Source organism: Danio rerio, chromosome 1 (genome assembly GCF_052040795.2).
Source record: "Danio rerio strain M-AB ecotype USA chromosome 1, GRCz13ab, whole genome shotgun sequence".
NCBI lineage: Eukaryota > Metazoa > Chordata > Actinopteri > Cypriniformes > Danionidae > Danio > Danio rerio.
In genome coordinates, this window is record NC_141021.1 from 35617097 (window position 1) to 35642505 (window position 25409).

The 25409-nt window shown below is 35.0% G+C and overlaps 1 protein-coding gene across 15 annotated transcripts; it reads right to left on the reverse strand.

Moving 5' to 3' along the window:
* Window positions 1-1204: 1204 nt before the first annotated feature.
* On the reverse strand, window positions 1205-24508 carry LOC147846901 (uncharacterized). Of its 15 annotated transcripts, none has more exons than XR_015475992.1 (37): window positions 24340-24508; window positions 23247-23367; window positions 23006-23168; window positions 22633-22825; window positions 22424-22495; window positions 22207-22278; window positions 21990-22061; window positions 21773-21844; window positions 21558-21629; window positions 21341-21412; window positions 21124-21195; window positions 20907-20978; window positions 20690-20761; window positions 20473-20544; window positions 20256-20327; window positions 20039-20110; window positions 19822-19893; window positions 19605-19676; window positions 19388-19459; window positions 19171-19242; window positions 18954-19025; window positions 18737-18808; window positions 12996-13101; window positions 10835-10905; window positions 8766-10707; window positions 8429-8503; window positions 6615-6647; window positions 6378-6428; window positions 6242-6274; window positions 6062-6112; window positions 5926-5958; window positions 5728-5778; window positions 5388-5438; window positions 5248-5280; window positions 4427-4492; window positions 2843-3528; window positions 1205-2287 (listed from the first exon to the last, which is right to left on the reverse strand). XR_015475992.1 is itself a non-coding variant. In XM_087236535.1 (37 exons), the coding sequence occupies exons 2-37, from the start codon at window positions 23362-23364 to the stop codon at window positions 3278-3280; spliced, it is 4650 nt and encodes a 1549-aa protein (XP_087092661.1). In that variant the 5' UTR covers window positions 23365-23367; window positions 24340-24508; the 3' UTR covers window positions 1205-3277. The 15 variants fall into 15 exon arrangements, 10 of the variants coding, with proteins under 10 accessions (XP_087092661.1, XP_087092662.1, XP_087092663.1 ...); XM_087236535.1 differs by adding an exon at window positions 5592-5624 and having other exon boundaries at window positions 1205-3528; XR_015475993.1 differs by lacking the exon at window positions 6615-6647.
* Between the last annotated feature and the right edge of the window lie 901 nt (window positions 24509-25409).

Genomic DNA, 25409 nt, shown 5'->3' on the forward strand with positions numbered 1-25409 from the left:
AATTAATGAGGGGATGCAGTACCCAGTCCGGGCTACAGGGGCGCATGTCGAATACACACGTAATACACAAAATCAGGTTTATGTGAACTATAAAGTCATGTGGAGAAATTTTGGATTTGAGCTCTTCTACATCAAAGAAGCACTTCTACATTGCTAAAATTATGAGGACTCCGACCCTGTCCTCATAATTGAAAATGTCCTCATAGTGTGGCGTGTATTCATATGAAATGTCTTCATAAATCACATAAACCAACACACACAAACACACACACACACACACACACACACACACACACACACACATACGGGTTTATGTGTGTTACAAGGACACTTCAGCTCAAACCAGTTTTTTGGTGTATTAGGGGAGCACACTCTTCCACTTACTCTAGAGCGACGTGGTGCATATCAAAAATTATATTTTTAGCTGTACAACACAGATTTCACTTCAAAGTTTGATTACACACAACACAACTTAAAATACAACAACCTGACTAAATACTAATTTATGAGGTCATATTATAATTACCTTGAAACCCCGCCCATAACACAAACCGTTATTATAAGGACAGTAGCTATACACACACACACACCTCACAAATGTGTCCTAAAGGGACAAATGTGATTTAATGGGACACAGCAAAACACACACACAAAAGTAAACGTCTTGTGTATTAAAAGGACATAAGTGATCTAGGAGGACGAATGGTTACACACACACACAAAACTAAACGCCTTGTGTATTAAAAGGACATAACTGATCTATGAGGACGAATGGTTAAACACACACACAAAAGTAAACGTCTTGTGTATTAAAAGGACATAACTGATCTATGAGGACGAATAGTTAAACACACACACAAAAGTAAACGTCTTGTGTATTAAAAGGACATAACTGATCTATGAGGACGAATGGTTAAACACACACACAAAACTAAACGTCTTGTGTATTAAAAGGACATAACTGATCTATGAGGACGAATGGTTAAATAGAAAAGTGAGTGTAGTAAACTTTTTTAATCTATATACACATTCATCACATTCATTTACAAATATGCCCATTTAGTTACTTGTGTGGCATCCTGATCAGTATTTTTTTACATTATCCATACACACTAATGTAAATCTGTAGTGTATTCAAGCAACTGTTTCTTTGATATGGCAACTAAAAGAATTTACTAATAGAACAAATGCAGAACACAGCATGTGAACAAAATGCAAGTTTTATTTGTGCATGTTTAGAAAATCTAATTAATACAAGTAAAACATTAGCTTTACTAACTATCGATGGACCATAAAACCAAACAAACCTGCACAAAAATCAAACAAATCTGCACAACACCTGTGTGAACCAAACAAACGGCATATAACCATTTAAAAAAATAAAATAAAATAAAAAGCAAAACAGTAACACTTTACTTTAAGGGGTGTTCATAAAAACTGTCATAAATATGTTATGATTCTGACATCACACATGTCATGAATATGAATGAAATATTATGCATGCTTATGACAGCTGCCATTAAGTGTCATTCACTCAGTTACAACATTTTAAATGCAAAGATGATGATATGATGTTTGTTATGACAACTTGACAAACAAATAAATCACATCTGGTCTTAGTAATGACAACCTAACATAATCAAAACAAGTAGTTTATAATTGTCATGAAGCCATTATAATCATGTCATGAATATTTATCCAATCACTTTTTTAATTTTTTTTTATTTAAATGACATTTTTAAAAATGTTATTACTCTGTCAATCACAACATTTTAATAACACATTTAGCTTTTACCAATTTACTCGAGATCAATAAAAATATGAATGAAGCTGTAATAAAATTCACACACAATTAATGTTCATTTTATAAAATTACACAATTATAATGCCCTCATGACAATCATATTTATGACAGATTTATGGCATGTTTTTCTCTTGTCTTGGTATTGTCAAGTTGTCATGACAAAAATAAAAAGAGCTTGTGATGTATTTGTTTGTTCAGTTGTCATTTAAAATGACATAACTGAGGAAATGACATCTAATTATACGGAGACCTGGAAGGGACGTGATGGTGGAAAAAAAAATTGGTGGAAGAAAAAAAAAAAACTGGGTGGTAGGAAGACATATTACTGAAGTTTCTGCGTTCCCTCGCAAAGATGTTTGGCGTTCCCTCGCAAAACTGTTTCTCCACAAACACTTCCTGCTCACTTCATTTACAAAAATCCTCACATTTTTGCCAAAATTCTCCCGTATTTTCACATTCTATCCCACTTTCTTTACATTAAAGCTGTGCGTTGATCTTCGCCTTTCATTTGTAACCTCTGAACCAGTGAATGCATGCATAAGCGCTGATTGACAGATGCGCTTCATACAATAAACTGATCCCAGATCAGCTTCTGTACACGCCATTTAATGTGACACCTCTGTTATCAAACAAGTGAGCAGCCAATGAATCTCTTGTTTTGTTTTGTTTGATAACAGAGGTGTCTCTGTAAGAATGCACAGATCAATAATGAAAGCATTCCATTACTGTTTGTACTCATTTAAGAGAAAATTAGCTGTTTAAAGTAAAACATGCAGGATGGAGATGTTTATTTGTGTATTTGTCAGTGTATTTGTCTGTTTAAACATACACCCGAATCCAAAAGTGTCATGCACTTTTGCTTTTCTGTAAATGGTGTGTACAGAAGCTGATCTGGGACCAATATATTGTACGGCGCTCGTCTGACAATGAGCGCTTACATGCATTTATAGGTTCAGAGGTAGCATATGAAAGGCGATGGTCGACGCACAGCTTTAATGTAAAGAAAGTGAATGCAGACATTTTAATATTAATTTCAGCGTGCTTTCAAGATTAAAAATATATCAGAAACATGGGAAAATACTTAATGATAGGATGATAATGGGATAGAATGGTAAAATACGGGAGAATTTCGGTAAAAACGGGAGGGTTTACATGAATGAGAACAGGAAGTGTTTATGGAGAAACGGTTTTACGAGAGAACGCAAAACATCTTCGCGAGGTAATGCAAAAAAAAAATATTTTTTTCCTATCACTCTGTTTTTTTTTCTCCTACCCAGTTTTTTTTTCCTTCCACCAATTTTTTTCCTACACCTGTTTTTCCCCACCTTTACGTCCCTTCCAGCTCTCCTTATAATTACAACTGTCATAAGCATGCATAAAATCTCATTCATATTCATGACATGTTATGTAACAATTATAAAGATTTCATTACAGTCTTATAAACACACATCCTTCAAGTGTTAGCAAAAAGACTTAGTTTTTTTCTACCTGATTCCTTTTCAGCATCAAACCTCTGTTTCTGACAAAGTCCCTGATGTTTTGAATGGAGCGATTTGCCAACATGGGATGCTCTGCAGATTTGCATTGTTGGCATTCTATTTTTGTGGCAAGTTTACCCTTGGAAACATGGCTATGGAAATGTCTCAGTACTGCAGCAATTTCATCAGGAGACCATGGTCTTTTTGTTTTTCTTCTTGCGTTATTTTCAGGAGATTTGAGAACGACTGCAAATAAAAATAAAAAAAAACAGATTCATGGGATCAGCACCATGTTGATCAGAGCTCATCTCCATTTCCCAACCACCCCCTCCTCCCAATCATTATCTTTATTTAGGTTTTTTATTATTACTAGAAGCAATAGTATTGTCACAATACTCAATTTTGGAACTGATCGGTACTGGAATTTTAAAACCGTCTATTTCCCGATAATATCCAAGCGTTGCTGAGCTAGTTCTTTAACAGTGCTGTTTTGCCATTGTGTTTATGTGCTCAACAGAAATGATTGTGTCATCAGTTCACCAAACTCACCACTGTTTACTGAGTGTAAACACAGATACAAGAACACTGAATCATTTTAAATATGTAAAGATCAGCTGGTCTGTCTATAAGCTGACATATGAACAATCCACTGATGAATCAACTAATCTTCACAGCTTCAAAACACTCCAGTGTCCGTATTTCTGTGTTTAAACTCGGTAAACAGTGTTGAGTTCGGTGAATTGATAACCTTCACAGCCTATTCTGTTGAGCATGTGAACACAACAGCAAATCAGTAGCATTTAAGAACACGATCAACAGTGCTTCAATTTTAGTGGGAACATTTAGTGGACGTAAATTTCAGTACCGACTGGACCGCATTAGAAAACACTAAGGTGCAATGATTTAATTTGTACAATTTTGTTTAAACTAATCGACCATCCTTGGCACTACATTGTACCTTAATGAAAATGTAAATAAATAAAATGAAATAACCTAATTTATGATATTGGCAATATTCCTTCATACAGGCTCTTAGCCTTCTTTTTGTTTTAAACAAAAACACCAATTACTATATATAAACTTTGATTCTTAAGTATGTGATTCTCTAATAAATGATATTGTATGTATGCTTGTGTAGTTTTACCAGTTTGTTCACACTTTTCCTTTCGGGTTCTCTTTTTCTTTTTCCCACAAGTGTTTCTGTAAATGGCTAAAAATAAATGAAAAAAAAAAACACATAAAAACATTGTAGGGGACTTCCTGGTACATTCTAGGACCTAAATGAACAAGTATAGGGGATATAAATTTAAATTGAAGATAGCTTTTGTTTATTCATCTGTCTGCAATAGATTTCTACACATTTATCCATCCTCTAAAAACCCCTCTACAAACAGAACTACAAACTGTCAAAAATCAACTGCTTGTTACAAATTGTCATGAACACACCAGCCACAACCTCCTCACCTGCTACATTCACCCTAGCTGCTTTGAGACTGCAGACTTCCCAACAATATAGTACGTGAAAAAGAGTAGAGTCCCTGCTATGCTAAAAAAAACATTCACCTGATTTCCAGTTTCCTCCAAATCTTGAGAAAAAGCTAATAAAGTCTTTGGTTTCTAAAGTTATAGTTATATCATAGTTGTGTCACAAATTACCTGATCTACAAAAACTTGATATTTTATAATAAATTAATAACTATTTTGTAGGACTTTCTACACAGTTGGTCCTCTGCACTATGGATAGATAAAGGATGTAGTCAAACACTGATGTACAATGGGGAAACATATACACACCCTAGAGGGAACAGCATTAAAAATGCTGTGTAAAAATTGCTAACTGGATTTAAATGAGAGTTTCTCTATGCATTGCTTTAACACTATTTTTACAATTATAGTCCAATTCCAGTCAAAGTAACAATGAATTTAACATTAAAGTAAATAAAACAGAAAACATGTTTGTCATACCTTGAGATGGGCCTTCTAATGCAGAGTCAACCTCTATAAAAGGAGTAAAAAAAAAAAAAAAACTTAAAAAAATATAGTAGACACTGCTTGATACAAAATGGACCAAACCTCAGCTGTGAAAATGAGGTAGAATCTCATACCATCTGATGCGCTTGGTGATTCTTCACAGGATTGCCTGGCTCTCTTCATTCCTGCAATATAAACAGTCCGGATTACTACACTGGTTCTGGTGCCAAATAATAATAATAATAATAATAATAATAATAATAATAATAATAATAATATTGAAATATCTCTTCAATTGGTTAATACAGTAGTTAAAAAAATGTATATGTTTGTTGTACCTTGAGATGGGCCTTCCAATGCAGAGTTGACCTCTATTTTATAGTATTGTTTTTACAAATTTTATATAGTAGACACTGCTTGGTATATATGAAATAAACCAAACCTCAGCTGTGAAAATGAGGTACAATCTCATACCATCTGATGCCCTTGCAGATTCTTCACAGGATTGCCTGGCTCTCTTCATTCCTGCAATATAAACAGTCCGGATTACTACACTGGTTCTGGTGCCAAATAATAATAATAATAATAATAATAATAATAATAATAATAATATTGAAATATCTCTTCAATTGGTTAATACAGTAGTTAAAAAAATGTATATGTTTGTTGTACCTTGAGATGGGCCTTCCAATGCAGAGTTGACCTCTATAAAATTTGTAAAAACAATACTATAAAATATAGTAGACACTGCTTGGTATATATGAAATAAACCAAACCTCAGCTGTGAAAATGAGGTACAATCTCATACCATCTGATGCCCTTGCAGATTCTTCACAGGATTGCCTGGCTCTCTTCATTCCTGCAATATAAACAGTCCAGATTACTACACTGGTTCTGGTGCCAAATAATAATAATAATAATAATAATATTGAAATATCTCTTCAATTGGTTAATACAGTAGTTAAAAAAATGTATATGTTTGTTGTACCTTGAGATGGGCCTTCCAATGCAGAGTTGACCTCTATAAAATTTGTAAAAACAATACTATAAAATATAGTAGACACTGCTTGGTATATATGAAATAAACCAAACCTCAGCTGTGAAAATGAGGTACAATCTCATACCATCTGATGCCCTTGCAGATTCTTCAAAGGGTTGCCCGGCTCTCTTCATTCCTGCAATATAAACAGTTCAGATTACTTTACTAGTTCTGATGCCAAGTTTTTAAATATTACATACTACAGTTACCTATAAGTAAACAAAACGATATTAAAGACACAAAACCTGTACTTATACATCTTAAATGTAATATTTATTCTTAACTTAAATTGTGCAATGAATTGAATTTTCATGTGTCATACCATGAGATGGGCCTTCTAATGCAGTGTCAATATCTATAAAATAAATAATAATATACTGTAGCAGTATATATAACTTTTATAGTTTAGAAATGACATACAAACAGTTCAACACTTTTAAGTGTTTTTTGTTGTACATCATATTGTGTTTACTTTAGGCCCAATCCCAATTCTGTTTTTGTACCTCTACCCCTTGACCCTTGGCCCTTGAAACAGAGTATGAAGGGGAAGGGCTTCAAAATTTACCCCTAAGAATTGGGACAGCACTACAGCACCTGCATAAGTCATCATATGTCCTCGTGAGCCCTTGATTGACGATGGCAACTGCTGTAGTGATTTCAGTTGTGTTATTTTTTGGTATTTATCTTCAGGAAATCACTGAAGGCATATATTATGTTATCATAATGATCTAATGTGGCAATAAGATCATAACTTTACTGCAGATTTACACAATGGCCAAATTCATCAATGCAAACACTCAAACAACTCTCAGCCTCTAGTTTTCAAAAAGGGTATTCGAGTGTCAGAATGTTGTGGGACTGCTGTACAGGAGACATTATTATGGATTATAGATAGCCAAATTTATTATATACTTATACATTATTATACTTATAAATAGCCAAGTTTTTATTTTAGCGTTTTTTTTTTTTTTTTTTTAAATCACACTAAAATATGAACGTGGTTATGAATGTATAAAAACATATGCTTGTTTGTTTAAAAAATTTGTAATAACAAAAAATTACTAAATTGTGCATGTCTTTACTTTCGTGTGCAGACATGCAGCCGTTGTCGCTGGTGTTTTCTGGGAAATTTTCTTACACCTTGGTTTTGAGTGTGGTCCTGAAAAATCTGCTTCGAGGGGTATCTAGCCCTTCCGCTTAGTCCTACGCCTTCAAGCTAAAAAAATTGGGACACCCCTACCCTTTCCTGTGAACATGCAAAATGAGAGGAAGGGCCAAGGAATAGAATTGGGATTGGGCCTTAATTATTAATATTTAAATGTCTATGGCCCAATCCCAATTCTACTCTTTAGCCCTTTCCCTTACCCAACTCTCTTTAGCTTAAAGGCGTAAGGCTAAGGGGAAGGGGTAGATAGCCCTTTGAACTGAGATTTTTTAGGACCACACTTGAAGGCAAGGGGTAAGACAATATCCCAGAATACACCAGCTAAAATAGCAGCATAGCAGCACACGGAAGTCAGGAGAGGCAAATTAGTAGTTTTTGTCCTTATTATGAACTTTTACAGCAAACAAGCACATTTTTTAATACATTCATAACCGCACACGTATTTTACTGTTATGTTAAACAAAAAATAAATAAAACGCTAAAATAAAAACAGCTTAATTTGGCTATCTATAATCCATAATAATGTCTCTTGTATAGTAGTCACACAACATTCTGACACTCGAATACCGTCAGTAATGTCTAGTGGCTGGGAATTAGCTGTTTACAGTGTCTGCTCTAATGTTCATGCTGTTTTTGGTGTGTTTGTATTGATGAATATGGCCATTGTGTAAATGCGCAGTACAGTTATGAGCTTACTGCCACATTAGATTATTATATATGCATAATATATGCCTTCAGTAATTTCCTGAAGATAAATACCAAAAAATAACACAACTGGAATCACTACAGCAGTTGCAATCAACTGATCTCATATGAAGCAAGAGATCGCAATGACATGAGTGCAGGTGTTATGGTGCTGTTCCATTTCTTAGAGGCACATTTTAAAGCCCTTCCCCTTCACACTCGGCTTTAAGGGAAAGAGGTAGGGGTAAAAAAATTGAAATGGGATTGGGCCTATATCTCTATTTTACCATTTTTTCTCTGTGTTGTTGGAACCGACTCATCATCGTCTTCACTTCCGTCAATGTCACTGAAGTCTAGGTTATCTAACAAAAGACAAACAATTTGAGTACCAGATAAGTTTAACATTGCAAATTGCATGAGTAGATAAAATGAACACAATAATTACTCTGAAATATAAGCATTACATTGTTCAAGTTCTTTAGTATGTCAAATATAATACTATAAAAACTATACTATAGAACTATGTACTATAAATACTAATTAATTACTTTATATTAAAATAAACTATAATTTGTACAATAAACTATACAATCAAATGTGCAACAAATTTAATATACTCCTTACCTTCTATTTCAATATCTTCCAGGGTTTTGCCTTGAAGGTTCTTAACAGAACCTTTCTCCATGGCAATTAGAAGTTTTGAAATTTTAGCTAGCTGAGTTGTAGCCTCTGGAAGCCTATAGTATTCACGATGGATACGAATATCATGGCCCAGAAAGTCTGCAACTTGGTCAAGCTCATTATTTTTGAGATTTAGGACCTGTGACAATGTTGCGACATGCTTACGCAATTGTGTTGAGCGGAGAAGTTCTGGGTTCTGAGCACCACACTCTTCAGCAAAAACCCTCAAACAGTCTTGCCCTCGATAAGGGGTTAAGCAGTTGGGTCTGGCAAATAAGAATGTGTTCTCATCTGGTACTCCACATTCTTGTCTTTTGCTTATGAGTAAGTTTAGGGCATTGACCATGTCTGGCGAAAGTAACACAGCAACTTTACGCCCCCTTTTACCCCTTATTTCTACTCGGCTGAAATGTTCACAAAGTTTTTGTTCAAATTTTGTAAGGCCCATGGCAACATCTTTGTGTAACGGAGCTCTGTCCCTCTCTTGGTATCCCTTAATTTCCATCTTTGCAACCTCTCCTCCGCGTCTTCTGTTAAACAAAATGATTTTGGCAAGTGTTGCTTTACAAAGATCTCCATACGCTTGAGGGGATGACGACGATTTTAAGTTTTCTGAAACCAAATCTGTAACCTTCTCCAGATGGCCGTGAAGTTTTTGAACATCCTCTGTGAAGGGAAGCGTGGATGGTTTGTTAAAGTGTGCTTCGTGTAAGGTGGTTAGTGCTCGGTGAGACACTAGTTCTGACCATTTCGCATCATAGAGTTTTTTAAAAGCATGCACTGACTTTATGCCTTCGTCGTCTTCTGCCATCAATGCTCTACAATGAAGTATGTCACAGATTTTATTTAAAGAGTGACCTAACTTTAGAGCAAGGCTTGGAGTGCGGTAGATTTGTTTGTCATCATCAAATCCAGATACTTTTTTAACGGCCTGGACAACAACCTTGAAATTGGCCGGTTTAACAGCTTCTTCAACAGTCTGTATGGAAAATTCTCTTCTAAGGATCAAAAGAAGTCGTCCGACCTCCCTAAGCTTCTGCCGTATGTAATCATTCTTCGTTAGATCCTGGCCATGCTTATTAAAAAATGATTGAGCCAACTGAAGAAGACAAAAGTCACTCCTCACAGCAGCAGAAACGTCATCATCCTTTAGCCCGGTCAACAATTTCCAAACCCCCTGTGATATCTGTTGACAAAGAGCTGAACCAGACATTTCTGCTAAAGACAAGACCTTAGATCTTCCAGGCTGTGTCCGATTATCCAATGGCTTTGACAGACAATTCCGTACATGCCGCCACAAATCTCGCCGCAGAAACATAGCTTTGCAATACATACAATGAACATAATGTTTAGGATTATATTTTTTCTTTGGTTCGCGTCTTAGTTTTAATAATCCCTTACCACTCGATAGAACGTCTACATTATGTTCATAATTTCCTTTGTTTCTGAGATTGTCCAGCAATTGTTTTCGTTCTTTAGAATGGACTGGCAATGCCAAAGCTCTAGCAACATCTACATTTGTTTTTTCATGAATTTTTAAGTGCCTTGCAAATTTCGTCTGTGGTTTCCCACATATGTAACAATAGTTCTTGTGACCTGAAGTGGTAATTTTTGAAGACTGAATACCAGGACTTTTCCCAGTCTCTGTGGTATCTTCAGCAATTGTGTCCTGCTGCATTGTAGAGACTGGTTCATTCAGCAGTGACTCTTCAACTGGAATTTCTTTTTGACCGTCAATGTCATTTTGTTTTTCTGTCTTGGCATCACTACAGGAGCCATTCCTTGTCTTTTCTATATCTGTACTCTCTTCTGAACTTTCTGAGAAACTGTTAGGAACATACTCCTGATCAGACATGTCTTCACTGAAAATCTCATTTTCAGAAGTCTGAAATGAAAAAAAATATATATATTTTATCATGTATAGACAATATAAACTAATCTTTACTTGAAATAAATAGTTTAACAGTTAGTAAATCAATATTTTTTATAATGATGTGATTAAATGCACTTACTGATAATTCAGACTCTGGTTCAAATTGAACTGCTTTATTAAAGCATGATCTGTGCCAGAAACAGGAGCAAACTAGGCAGAATACATAATGAATATAAGGTTGGTTAATTTGATCTATACAATTAGCATATTTCAGAACTTTGGGTAAATGTTCTTAAATTGAGAAATAAAAAAGACACGCATGAAATTAACAGCTCACAGATAAAAGCAAGAGTTCAAGAAAATCTCCTTTCTCAAACCAGATTACCATTACATTTTGAATGAAAAAAACAAAACAAAACATGGCATTAGCTGAACTGCAGGCTAATTGTGACCACTCCTGTGTGAAACCCTGGCTAAAGTCATATAATCTAATTCTGAGAAAAGAGTGTCAAAGTCATAGCCATAAAAATGACAAAGAATATGCAATTTCTCTTCATTGCAGTAGTTGAAAGACTTAAATATACAATTAAAGTCAGAATTATTAGCCCCCCCCCCTGTTATTTTTTTCCACAATTTCTGATTAACGGAGAGCAAATATTTTTGCAACATTTCTAATCATAATAGTTTTAATAACTCATTTCTAATAACTTATTTATTTTCTCTTTTTTCATGATGACAGTAAATAATATTAGACTAGATATTCTTCAAGACACTTCTATACAGCTTAAAGTGACATTTAAAGGCTTCACTAGGGTAATTAGGTTAACTAGGCAGGTTAGGGTAATTAAGTAAATTATTGTATAATGATGGTTTACTCTGTAGACTATTGAAAAAATATATAGCTTAAGGGGGGTAATAATTTTGACCTAAAATGTTTTTAAAAATGTGAAACTACTTTTATTCTAGTTGAAATAAAAAAAATCAGACTATACAGCTTAAAGTGACATTTAAAGGCTTTACTAGGTTAAATTAGGGTGGTTAGGTTAATTTGGCAAGTTATTGTGAACGATGGTTTGTTCTGTAGACAAAAAAATATATAGCTTAAAGGGGCTAAAACTTTTGACCTTAAAATGGGTTTTTAAAAAGTTTAAAACAGCATTTATTCTAGCCAAAATAAAACAAATAAGACTTTCTCCAGAAGAAAAAAATATTATCACACAAACTGTGAAAATTATCTTGCTCTATTAAACATAATTAAATATTTTTAAAATCAGATGTGGACTAATTATTCTGACTTCAACTGTAAAATGCTTTAAGATACAGCACTACATGTACAGTACATATAACATAATACATATAGAAACAAACTATTTTATCAACACTGTAAATTTTTGTAGCAAAATTTTTTTAGAGGTTTACTACCTAAACAATGATTTCAATCATCTCCATTTACTTTTAGCACTGAATAAACATCTGATTTTCATATCATTTTCTTAATAAATTTATTTTCTACTATTAAAGACTGTAAAGCGACTTTAAAATCTCCTCACACACGATTGCCAGGTAGACTCAATGAAGCAAGAGATAACCTGTAATTTATCCTTGTTCCTGTTTCTGTGGAGATTTTTCTGCTTCAATGCTGACATTTCAAAATATTTTTTTTTATTTTGTTTTATAGCCCAACACGCATCAAAGTAACCCTGCTTATTTCAAGTTTTTTGTATTGCTTGTATGCTAAAAAAAGTTGGTTTTTATAGCACACTGATGCTTTAGTTTGATTGCCAGACAGGTCAGCAATTATGAAGCACGAGGAACAGAATTGTTTAACAGCTAAAGTATATCATGGTGGAATAGCCCCAAGGGTGATATAATGGATTATTGTTTTGGAGAATGACAAGTAAGACTTAATCTTTGACAAAGCTGGAGAGGAATCTAAAGAAAAGTTTTTATTTATTTATTTTTTTTTTTTTAAATGCAGCTATTATAAGTCTACTGTATGTTTACCAGGCCTACTCGCTGTGGCGACCCCAGATTAATAAAGGGACTAAGCTGAAAAGAAAATGAATGAATGAACGAAAATAAATTGTTGACATGGCCTAACTTGATTTGTATTAAAGACATCACGGTTATATTTTCACATTATATTCTTTACCTTTGTCTAAAATGATTTAACGTAAAAAAAAAAAAATTTTAAAAAGCATTAAATCGAAAAATGACTTTAGCTGGGTTTTCACAGAGTGTTACAATTAAATTTATTATTATTATTATTATTTTTAAATTGACCAAAGCACAATACTTACATTTACATTTCACCCCAATCCACTTAAATGCGTTGTAGGGCCCACTGCAGCTGGCACATTTATCCAAGCTTGACACAGCTACTGATATTACATCATGTTTACAAATCTGTTGAAAAAAAATCATGTCTTTAAACATACTATTTAACTATGTAATTACATCAGACACATCAAGTCAAGATAAAAACACTTTTTACATAAAAGTTAAGAAACTAACTAGAGGTTTGCTCCTTAATTCACTTGTATTAACAAGGCAAACAATCAGGGAGACAAAAGGCAAACTTCTGCCATGATTTTATCAGTTAATAACAATAAAAAAAATATTAAACCATGAGTAAATATGACATGACAGCAGCAGTAAACACAACACACAATAAGACACCATCAGTAAATGAGGACAAAACACATAACCTATAGGTCCAATCTGACTTTAACAGAAACCTGCATATTCTAACCCTCCCTCAAAACACACAACATGACAACAGCAGTGAATACGAGGACATACACCTAATTTAATACACAATACAGCACAATCAGTAATTATGGGGACACTACACACAACCTATAGGTAAAATCCTGCTTTAGTAATGGAAACCTGACCCTCCCCCACAGTACACAACATGACAGCAACAGTGATTATGGGGACACTACACACAACCTACAGTATATTAATACAAAATAGGACATCATCAGTAAATAACACCACACAGAGCCTAATTTAATACACAATATAACATCATAAGCAAATATGAGAAAACAACACAAAACATATAATTATACACAATATAACATCCATTAGTAAATACGAGGACACACAAAACACAACCCATATTAAATAGACAATATGACATCATCAGTAATTATGAGGACACTACACACAACCAATAGGTCCAATCTGGCTTAAGTAATGGAAACCTGCATCTTCTGTCCCTCCCCCACCATACACAACATGACAACAACAGTGAATACGAGGACACACAACCTAATTTAATACACAGCACAATCAGTACTTATGAGGACACTACTAAAGCCAGATTGAACCTATTGGTTGTGTGTAGTGTCCTCATAATTACTGATTGTGCTGTATTGTGTATTAAATTAGGTTGTGTGTCCTTGTATTCACTGTTGTTGTCACGTTGTGTACTGCGGGGGAGGGACAGAAAATGCAGGTGTTTCTTAAAGTCAGATTGGACCTATAGGTTGTAGGCATGGGCTAATATGATTCTGACAATATGATTACCTTGGATAAAATAAAAATCAAAGTATATTTTAAGAAACAAAATATTTTTGAAACATTGAACATGTCAGGCTAAATTTAAATATATAATTCACTGTTTCCTTTAAGATTTTTTTTCAGATGTGGCGGCAGACTTTCTTGGGCCTTTTACACAAATCTACCAACTACCTGTGGCGTCATTTCAATGTCAAATGTATTGAGCACAGTATTGCAAGTCGAGATTGCATTTATGCAATATGTAGCATGCAAATCTCTGCTTGCATGCCGATTTCCTCTGTTAGTAGATAAACTTCTTGAACATCTTGCAACATCAGTGAATACGGGGACACACAACCTAATTTAATACACAATACAGCACAATTAGTAATTATGAGGACACTACACACACAACCAATAGGTCCAATCTGGCTTAAGTAATGGAAACCTGCATCTTCTGTCCCTCCCCCACCATACACAACATGACAACAACAGTGAATACGAGGACACACAACCTAATTTAATACACAATACAGCACAATCAGTAACTATGAGGACACTACTAAAGCCAGATTGAACCTATTGGTTGTGTGTAGTGTCCTCATAATTACTGATTGTGTGGTATTGTGTATTAAATTACATTGTGTTTTCTCGTATTCACTGTTGTTGTCACGTTGTGTACTGCGGGGGAGGGACAGAAAATGCAGGTGTTTCTTAAAGTCAGATTGGACCTATAGGTTGTAGGCATGGGCTAATATGATTCTGACAATATGATTACCTTGGATAAAATAAAAATCAAAGTATATTTTAAGAAACAAAATATTTTTGAAACATTGAACATGTCAGGCTAAATTTAAATATATAATTCACTGTTTCCTTTAAGATTTTTTTTCAGATGTGGCGGCAGACTTTCTTGGGCCTTTTACACAAATCTACCAACTACCTGTGGCGTCATTTCAATGTCAAATGTATTGAGCACAGTATTGCAAGTCGAGATTGCATTTATGCAATATGTAGCATGCAAATCTCTGCTTGCATGCCGATTTCCTCTGTTAGTAGATAAACTTCTTGAACATCTTGCAACATCAGTGAATACGGGGACACACAACCTAATTTAATACACAATACAGCACAATTAGTAATTATGAGGACACTACACACACAACCAATAGGTCCAATCTGGCTTAAGTAATGGAAACCTGCATCTTCTGTCCCTCCCCCACCATACACAACATGACAACAACAGTGAATACGAGGACACACAACCTAATTTAATACACAATACAGCACAATCAGTAACTATGAGGACACTACTAAAGCCAGATTGAACCTATTGGTTGTGTGTAGTGTCCTCATAATTACTGATTGTGTGGTATTGTGTATTAAATTACATTGTGTTTTCTCGTATTCACTGTTGTTGTCACGTTGTGTACTGCGGGGGAGGGACAGAAAATGCAGGTGTTTCTTAAAGTCAGATTGGACCTATAGGTTGTAGGCATGGGCTGATATGATTCTGACAATATGATTACCTTGGATAAAATAAAAATCAAAGTATATTTTAAGAAACAAAATATTTTTAAAACATTGAACATGTCAGGCTAAATTTAAATATATAATTCACTGTTTCCTTTAAGATTTTTTTTCAGATGTGGCGGCAGACTTTCTTGGGCCTTTTACACAAATCTACCAACTACGTGTGGCGTTATTTCAATGTCAAATGTATTGAGCACAGTATTGCAAGTCGAGATTGCATTTATGCAATATGTAGCATGCAAATCTCTGCTTGCATGCCGATTTCCTCTGTTAGTAGATAAACTTCTTGAAAATCTTGCAACCACAGTGAATACGAGGACACACAAAACAGCACAATCGGTAATTATGAGGACACTACACACAACCAATAGGTCCAATCTGGCTTAAGTAATGGAAACCTGCATCTTCTGTCCCTCCCCCACCATACACAACATGACAACAACAGTGAATACGAGGACACACAACCTAATTTAATACACAATACAGCACAATCAGTAACTATGAGGACACTCCTAAAGCCAGATTGAACCTATTGGTTGTGTGTAGTGTCCTCATAATTACTGATTGTGCTGTATTGTGTATTAAATTAGGTTGTGTGTCCTTGTATTCACTGTTGTTGTCACGTTGTGTACTGCGGGGGAGGGACAGAAAATGCAGGTGTTTCTTAAAGTCAGATTGGACCTATAGGTTGTAGGCATGGGCTAATATGATTCTGACAATATGATTACCTTGGATAAAATAAAAATCTAAGTATATTTTAAGAAACAAAATATTTTTGAAACATTGAACATGTCAGGCTAAATTTAAATATATAATTCACTGTTTCCTTTAAGATTTTTTTTTCAGATGTGGCGGCAGACTTTCTTGGGCCTTTTACACAAATCTACCAACTACCTGTGGCGTCATTTCAATGTCAAATGTATTGAGCACAGTATTGCAAGTCGAGATTGCATTTATGCAATATGTAGCATGCAAATCTCTGCTTGCATGCCGATTTCCTCTGTTAGTAGATAAACTTCTTGAACATCTTGCAACATCAGTGAATACGGGGACACACAACCTAATTTAATACACAATACAGCACAATTAGTAATTATGAGGACACTACACACACAACCAATAGGTCCAATCTGGCTTAAGAAATGGAAACCTGCATCTTCTGTCCCTCCCCCACCATACACAACATGACAACAACAGTGAATACGAGGACACACAACCTAATTTAATACACAATACAGCACAATCAGTAACTATGAGGACACTACTAAAGCCAGATTGAACCTATTGGTTGTGTGTAGTGTCCTCATAATTACTGATTGTGTGGTATTGTGTATTAAATTACATTGTGTTTTCTCGTATTCACTGTTGTTGTCACGTTGTGTACTGCGGGGGAGGGACAGAAAATGCAGGTGTTTCTTAAAGTCAGATTGGACCTATAGGTTGTAGGCATGGGCTGATATGATTCTGACAATATGATTACCTTGGATAAAATAAAAATCAAAGTATATTTTAAGAAACAAAATATTTTTAAAACATTGAACATGTCAGGCTAAATTTAAATATATAATTCACTGTTTCCTTTAAGATTTTTTTTCAGATGTGGCGGCAGACTTTCTTGGGCCTTTTACACAAATCTACCAACTACGTGTGGCGTTATTTCAATGTCAAATGTATTGAGCACAGTATTGCAAGTCGAGATTGCATTTATGCAATATGTAGCATGCAAATCTCTGCTTGCATGCCGATTTCCTCTGTTAGTAGATAAACTTCTTGAAAATCTTGCAACCACAGTGAATACGAGGACACACAAAACAGCACAATCGGTAATTATGAGGACACTACACACAACCAATAGGTCCAATCTGGCTTAAGTAATGGAAACCTGCATCTTCTGTCCCTCCCCCACCATACACAACATGACAACAACAGTGAATACGAGGACACACAACCTAATTTAATACACAATACAGCACAATCAGTAACTATGAGGACACTCCTAAAGCCAGATTGAACCTATTGGTTGTGTGTAGTGTCCTCATAATTACTGATTGTGCTGTATTGTGTATTAAATTAGGTTGTGTGTCCTTGTATTCACTGTTGTTGTCACGTTGTGTACTGCGGGGGAGGGACAGAAAATGCAGGTGTTTCTTAAAGTCAGATTGGACCTATAGGTTGTAGGCATGGGCTAATATGATTCTGACAATATGATTACCTTGGATAAAATAAAAATCTAAGTATATTTTAAGAAAAAAAATATTTTTGAAACATTGAACATGTCAGGCTAAATTTAAATATATAATTCACTGTTTCCTTTAAGATTTTTTTTTCAGATGTGGCGGCAGACTTTCTTGGGCCTTTTACACAAATCTACCAACTACCTGTGGCGTCATTTCAATGTCAAATGTATTGAGCACAGTATTGCAAGTCGAGATTGCATTTATGCAATATGTAGCATGCAAATCTCTGCTTGCATGCCAATTTCCTCTGTTAGTAGATAAACTTCTTGAACATCTTGCAACATCAGTGAATACGGGGACACACAACCTAATTTAATACACAATACAGCACAATTAGTAATTATGAGGACACTACACACACAACCAATAGGTCCAATCTGGCTTAAGTAATGGAAACCTGCATCTTCTGTCCCTCCCCCACCATACACAACATGACAACAACAGTGAATACGAGGACACACAACCTAATTTAATACACAATACAGAACAATCAGTAACTATGGGGACACTACACACAACCAACATTTATACAAAATAGGAAATCATCACTAAATACAAGGACACAACACACAACCCATATTATTACACAATAGGACACCATCAAAAAATTGGACAGCGTGCAACACACACCCCAATCTGACTTTAGTAAGAGAAACCTGCATCTGCCAATTATTCACAATTTAAATTTGACATAATATCCAATAACACAAATTGCCCGGAGAGCAATTCTGCTAGGTATCAAACACTTAAAATATATTTACCTTCTGTGTTCCACCATTCTCTCCTTCACAGCTGAGTGAAGTACTGGTCTGGATTTCAGTGTCAGAGGTCGCCTGTGTAGATGAGCAACACAATATTAATATATGTAAACCCTTACACAATTGACAAACTGTATAAACATTAAACTTTGTCACAGTTTTAGCATATATAGAGCTAAACTAAAGGGAAAATAGACGGTCAGTGATGTCAGACATTTACCTTCTGTGTTCCACCATTCTCTCCTGCACAGCTGAGTGAAGTACTGGTCTGGATTTCAGTGTCAGAGGTCGCCTGTGTAGATGAGCAACACAATATTAATATATGTAAACCCTTACACAATTGACAAACTGTATAAACAGTAAACTTTGTGGTAGTTTTAGCATATATAGAGCTAAACTAAAGGGAAAATCGACAGTCAGTGATGTCAGACAATTACCTTCTGTGTTCCACCATTCTCTCCTGCACAGCTGAGTGAAGTACTGGTCTGGATTTCAGTGTCAGAGGTCGCCTGTGTAGATGAACAACACAATATTAATATATGTAAACCCTTACACAATTGACAAACTGTATAAACAGTAAACTTTGTGGTAGTTTTAGCATATATAGAGCTAAACTAAAGGGAAAATAGACAGTCAGTGATGTCAGACATTTACCTTCTGTGTTCCACCATTCTCTCCTGCACAGCTGAGTGAAGTACTGGTCTGGATTTCAGTGTCAGAGGTCGCCTGTGTAGATGAACAACACAATATTAATATATGTAAACCCTTACACAATTGACAAACTGTATAAACATTAAACTTTGTCACAGTTTTAGCATATATAGAACTAAACTAAAGGGAAAATAGACAGTCAGTGATGTCAGACATTTACCTTCTGTGTTCCACCATTCTCTCCTGCACAGCTGAGTGAAGTACTGGTCTGGATTTCAGTGTCAGAGGTCGCCTGTGTAGATGAGCAACACAATATTAATATATGTAAACCCTTACACAATTGACAAACTGTATAAACAGTAAACTTTGTGGTAGTTTTAGCATATATAGAGCTAAACTAAAGGGAAAATAGACAGTCAGTGATGTCAGACATTTACCTTCTGTGTTCCACCATTCTCTCCTGCACAGCTGAGTGAAGTACTGGTCTGGATTTCAGTGTCAGAGGTCGCCTGTGTAGATGAGCAACACAATATTAATATATGTAAACCCTTACACAATTGACAAACTGTATAAACAGTAAACTTTGTGGTAATTTTAGCATATATAGAGCTAAACTAAAGGGAAAATAGACAGTCAGTGATGTCAGACATTTACCTTCTGTGTTCCACCATTCTCTCCTGCACAGCTGAGTGAAGTACTGGTCTGGATTTCAGTGTCAGAGGTCGCCTGTGTAGATGAGCAACACAATATTAATATATGTAAACCCTTACACAATTGACAAACTGTATAAACAGTAAACTTTGTCACAGTTTTAGCATATATAGAGCTAAACTAAAGGGAAAATAGACAGTCAGTGATGTCAGACATTTACCTTCTGTGTTCCACCATTCTCTCCTGCACAGCTGAGTGAAGTACTGGTCTGGATTTCAGTGTCAGAGGTCGCCTGTGTAGATGAACAACACAATATTAATATATGTAAACCCTTACACAATTGACAAACTGTATAAACAGTAAACTTTGTGGTAGTTTTAGAATATATAGAGCTAAACTAAAGGGAAAATAGACAGTCAGTGATGTCAGACATTTACCTTCTGTGTTCCACCATTCTCTCCTGCACAGCTGAGTGAAGTACTGGTCTGGATTTCAGTGTCAGAGGTCGCCTGTGTAGATGAACAACACAATATTAATATATGTAAACCCTTACACAATTGACAAACTGTATAAACATTAAACTTTGTCACAGTTTTAGCATATATAGAACTAAACTAAAGGGAAAATAGACAGTCAGTGATGTCAGACATTTACCTTCTGTGTTCCACCATTCTCTCCTGCACAGCTGAGTGAAGTACTGGTCTGGATTTCAGTGTCAGAGGTCGCCTGTGTAGATGAGCAACACAATATTAATATATGTAAACCCTTACACAATTGACAAACTGTATAAACAGTAAACTTTGTGGTAGTTTTAGCATATATAGAGCTAAACTAAAGGGAAAATAGACAGTCAGTGATGTCAGACATTTACCTTCTGTGTTCCACCATTCTCTCCTGCACAGCTGAGTGAAGTACTGGTCTGGATTTCAGTGTCAGAGGTCGCCTGTGTAGATGAGCAACACAATATTAATATATGTAAACCCTTACACAATTGACAAACTGTATAAACAGTAAACTTTGTCACAGTTTTAGCATATATAGAGCTAAACTAAAGGGAAAATAGACAGTCAGTGATGTCAGACATTTACCTTCTGTGTTCCACCATTCTCTCCTGCACAGCTGAGTGAAGTACTGGTCTGGATTTCAGTGTCAGAGGTCGCCTGTGTAGATGAACAACACAATATTAATATATGTAAACCCTTACACAATTGACAAACTGTATAAACAGTAAACTTTGTGGTAATTTTAGCATATATAGAGCTAAACTAAAGGGAAAATAGACAGTCAGTGATGTCAGACATTTACCTTCTGTGTTCCACCATTCTCTCCTGCACAGCTGAGTGAAGTACTGGTCTGGATTTCAGTGTCAGAGGTCGCCTGTGTAGATGAACAACACAATATTAATATATGTAAACCCTTACACAATTGACAAACTGTATAAACATTAAACTTTGTCACAGTTTTAGCATATATAGAACTAAACTAAAGGGAAAATAGACAGTCAGTGATGTCAGACATTTACCTTCTGTGTTCCACCATTCTCTCCTGCACAGCTGAGTGAAGTACTGGTCTGGATTTCAGTGTCAGAGGTCGCCTGTGTAGATGAACAACACAATATTAATATATGTAAACCCTTACACAATTGACAAACTGTATAAACAGTAAACTTTGTCAGTTTTAGCATATATAGAGCTAAACTAAAGGGAAAATAGACAGTCAGTGATGTCAGACATTTACCTTCTGTGTTCCACCATTCTCTCCTGCACAGCTGAGTGAAGTACTGGTCTGGATTTCAGTGTCAGAGGTCGCCTGTGTAGATGAACAACACAATAATAATATATGTAAACCCTTACACAATTGACAAACTGTATAAACATTAAACTTTGTCACAGTTTTAGCATATATAGAACTAAACTAAAGGGAAAATAGACAGTCAGTGATGTCAGACATTTACCTTCTGTGTTCCACCATTCTCTCCTGCACAGCTGAGTGAAGTACTGGTCTGGATTTCAGTGTCAGAGGTCGCCTGTGTAGATGAACAACACAATATTAATATATGTAAACCCTTACACAATTGACAAACTGTATAAACAGTAAACTTTGTGGTAGTTTTAGAATATATAGAGCTAAACTAAAGGGAAAATAGACAGTCAGTGATGTCAGACATTTACCTTCTGTGTTCCACCATTCTCTCCTGCACAGCTGAGTGAAGTACTGGTCTGGATTTCAGTGTCAGAGGTCGCCTGTGTAGATGAGCAACACAATATTAATATATGTAAACCCTTACACAATTGACAAACTGTATAAACAGTAAACTTTGTCACAGTTTTAGCATATATAGAGCTAAACTAAAGGGAAAATAGACAGTCAGTGATGTCAGACATTTACCTTCTGTGTTCCACCATTCTCTCCTGCACAGCTGAGTGAAGTACTGGTCTGGATTTCAGTGTCAGAGGTCGCCTGTGTAGATGAGCAACACAATATTAATATATGTAAACCCTTGCAGAATATAGTATTTTTACAGATTTAAGTTTATTTTGGCTTTATTATCTAGAACCAAATAATTTTTAAAGAAAACAAGTTTAATCTCTGCATACCTTGTTTCTCCATGGCCACTCTGAATCGCCATAGTTATAAGTGATCTCTTGCCCTGGACTGATGTCCTTTGTTGCGAATAAGCACAAATGGGGCTTTCTATCAACGTTGATTATTTTCATTTTGCTGTTTGGGTTTATATGATCATCATTAATAAGTCTACCCAACGAGCCATCTTCTCTTGCAGCATCAACCCTGAATCACAGAGAACAATGCCACCTCATGTAATTACAGTATTTACTAAATTACACACTAAGTAATTGCAGATCACAAAAAAATTATCAAGTTTATGAATAGACAATTTAATTTTTTTATTACTTTTTTGAAAATATGGAAACATAAATGATAGCACATTTAATAAAGCAATATACATACCATAACTGTTTTCCATTAAAACGGAATTCAAACAAAAACACTTCAAGTGCATTATGATAAAGTCTGCGTCTTCTTTCACATTCTTCTTTGGTTATTATGTCTCCTCGATATTCAACTAGAAAATCTCCTTTTCTATAGTGGCAAGAGCTGAACACTCCCCGACCTAGCAAAGAATTTTTCTGATTAGTCATGAAAAAAACAATTCTTGGAGATCCCTGACGTAAATGACTTTTTTTCTTACCTTTGAATGAATTTATGTATTTTATTTCAAATCCAGTTTTATCTTTTGAAGTAGAAGCATAGTACACAGCTTCATCATTCGGCTTCAGTTTGACTCTCTGGGACCTTGCTGTTGCCATTTTCTGCAATGCACCAATGTCAATATATAATAATTTTATCAGATATGTTTTTAGTTTATTCTTTTTTACAAAGGGTACACATATTAAAGATTGTGCTTTGTCTGTAATATGCATGTCAGTATAACATGCCAGTGAAACAGGAAAAACATTTTAATCAAAAATTATTTGTTTGATTTTGCAGATTTTCTCTTTTTCTTTGTCACTAGAAATGTCTAGATATGGCAAATACACACAGACTTCATATTTAAGAAGATGAAACATCTGTATACACGTTGCCTTTACAGAAAAAAAAATAACATTGTATACACATGTGCAAAACACAAATGTGAAATGTGTGCTTCTAGAACACATTTGTGTGAATCACATGTTAATTCATGTCAAAACCACCAAAAGTGTTCTGGAATCACGTTTCATGTTTCTATTTTATATATGTGAATGTCTTGTGACAATTTTGTAAGTGTAAGCAACATTATTTATAATTAAATCAAAATGAGGACTAAATAAAACGATTAAATTATCATCACGTGCTATGAAAAATACAGGTAACACACAGTTATGAAAACATATTTGTCTTGTATCTTGGGTGCCCTGAAAACTTCTAATAACAAGTTAGGCCATAACGTGTAACTTGTCATTAACGTTACACAACGTTAGTGATATCAAACTGACAATAACCTTATGACTTGATTGGCAAATACTCTTACATGATTAATAAGCACACTAAAACGATTACATGTAACGCATCTGTTACTTTGGTAAAGCATGACGACATTGCAAACATAAACGTAATGCTAAAACAATAAATCAACATATTAAAAACGATAGTTCATCACTCTTGACAGGAAATGAAAAGTACGCTAACTTACAAGGTTTTATTAACAGTTACTTGGTTTACTGGCTTCTAAGTTTAATCAAATAATGCACATTAATCGTGTAGTAGACTTAATTATTTAGGTGGTTAGTTAACAGTCTTACCTGAAGGGTCTTACTGATGATTGACACCCATGTGTCATCGGATCTTCCAGCATGCAATCGCTTGAGTCCAGTGGCTATTAATTTCCACAAATTAATTCACATTTAATCAATCGTGTGCAATCAATCGTCGAATAAAACGCTCCGTGCTTCCTCGTCTTGTCTTCAATTCGACTCTCCATCTGTCCAGCGCGGGAATTGATTGAGTCAGGTGGTGGCGATTAGCCAATAACTGGCATTCATATTTTTTATTGATCTTTTAAAGGTAGTGGGTTATTTTTATTATTTAATTAGAACGTAATTCATATTTTATATCTGTTTAAAACTATTTTTTCAATCATTATTGTTAACAGATGTTTGACAGATACAGTAATTATAAGGACATTTGGTGGTCAGCCAATCACATGCCGCAATTTCATACACTCGCATACATAATTAATGAGGGGATGCAGTACCCAGTCCGGGCTACAGGGGCGCATGTCGAATACACACGTAATACACAAAATCAGGTTTATGTGAACTATAAAGTCATGTGGAGAAATTTTGGATTTGAGCTCTTCTACATCAAAGAAGCACTTCTACATTGCTAAAATTATGAGGACTCCGACCCTGTCCTCATAATTGAAAATGTCCTCATAGTGTGGCGTGTATTCATATGAAATGTCTTCATAAATCACATAAACCAACACACACACACACACACACACACACACACACACACACACACAAACACACACACACCACACAGAAATGCAGAAGATACATTCACACTAGCTAAACGTGCATACAGACCAAAAGTGCTAATGTGAAAGCACTCTTACTGTCTTTTTGGCTAAGTCTAGACATCAGCACAATTTCAAGTGATAAAAAAAAAACTGTCATAGTGTAGGAAAAAAGAAAGAAACTATATATATATATATATATATATATATATATATATATATATATATATATATATATATATATATATATAGTGCTGTCAATTGGTTAAAAAAATTAACTAATTATCAAGATTCTGGCTTGACAGCCATATTTATTACAGAAATTAAAACACAGGCATGTTAGTGCCATTT

Excerpts from the sequence above, each read along its gene's own strand:
- LOC147846901 (XM_087236534.1), bottom strand. The coding sequence starts at position 23,478 with ATGCATATTACAGACAAAGCACAATCTTTAATATGTGTACCCTTTGTA. Across the intron at positions 21,630-21,772 it reads AGAATGGTGGAACACAGAAG|GCGACCTCTGACACTGAAAT; the intron begins GTAAATGTCTGA and ends TCATCTACACAG. Across the intron at positions 20,545-20,689 it reads AGAATGGTGGAACACAGAAG|GCGACCTCTGACACTGAAAT; the intron begins GTAAATGTCTGA and ends TCATCTACACAG.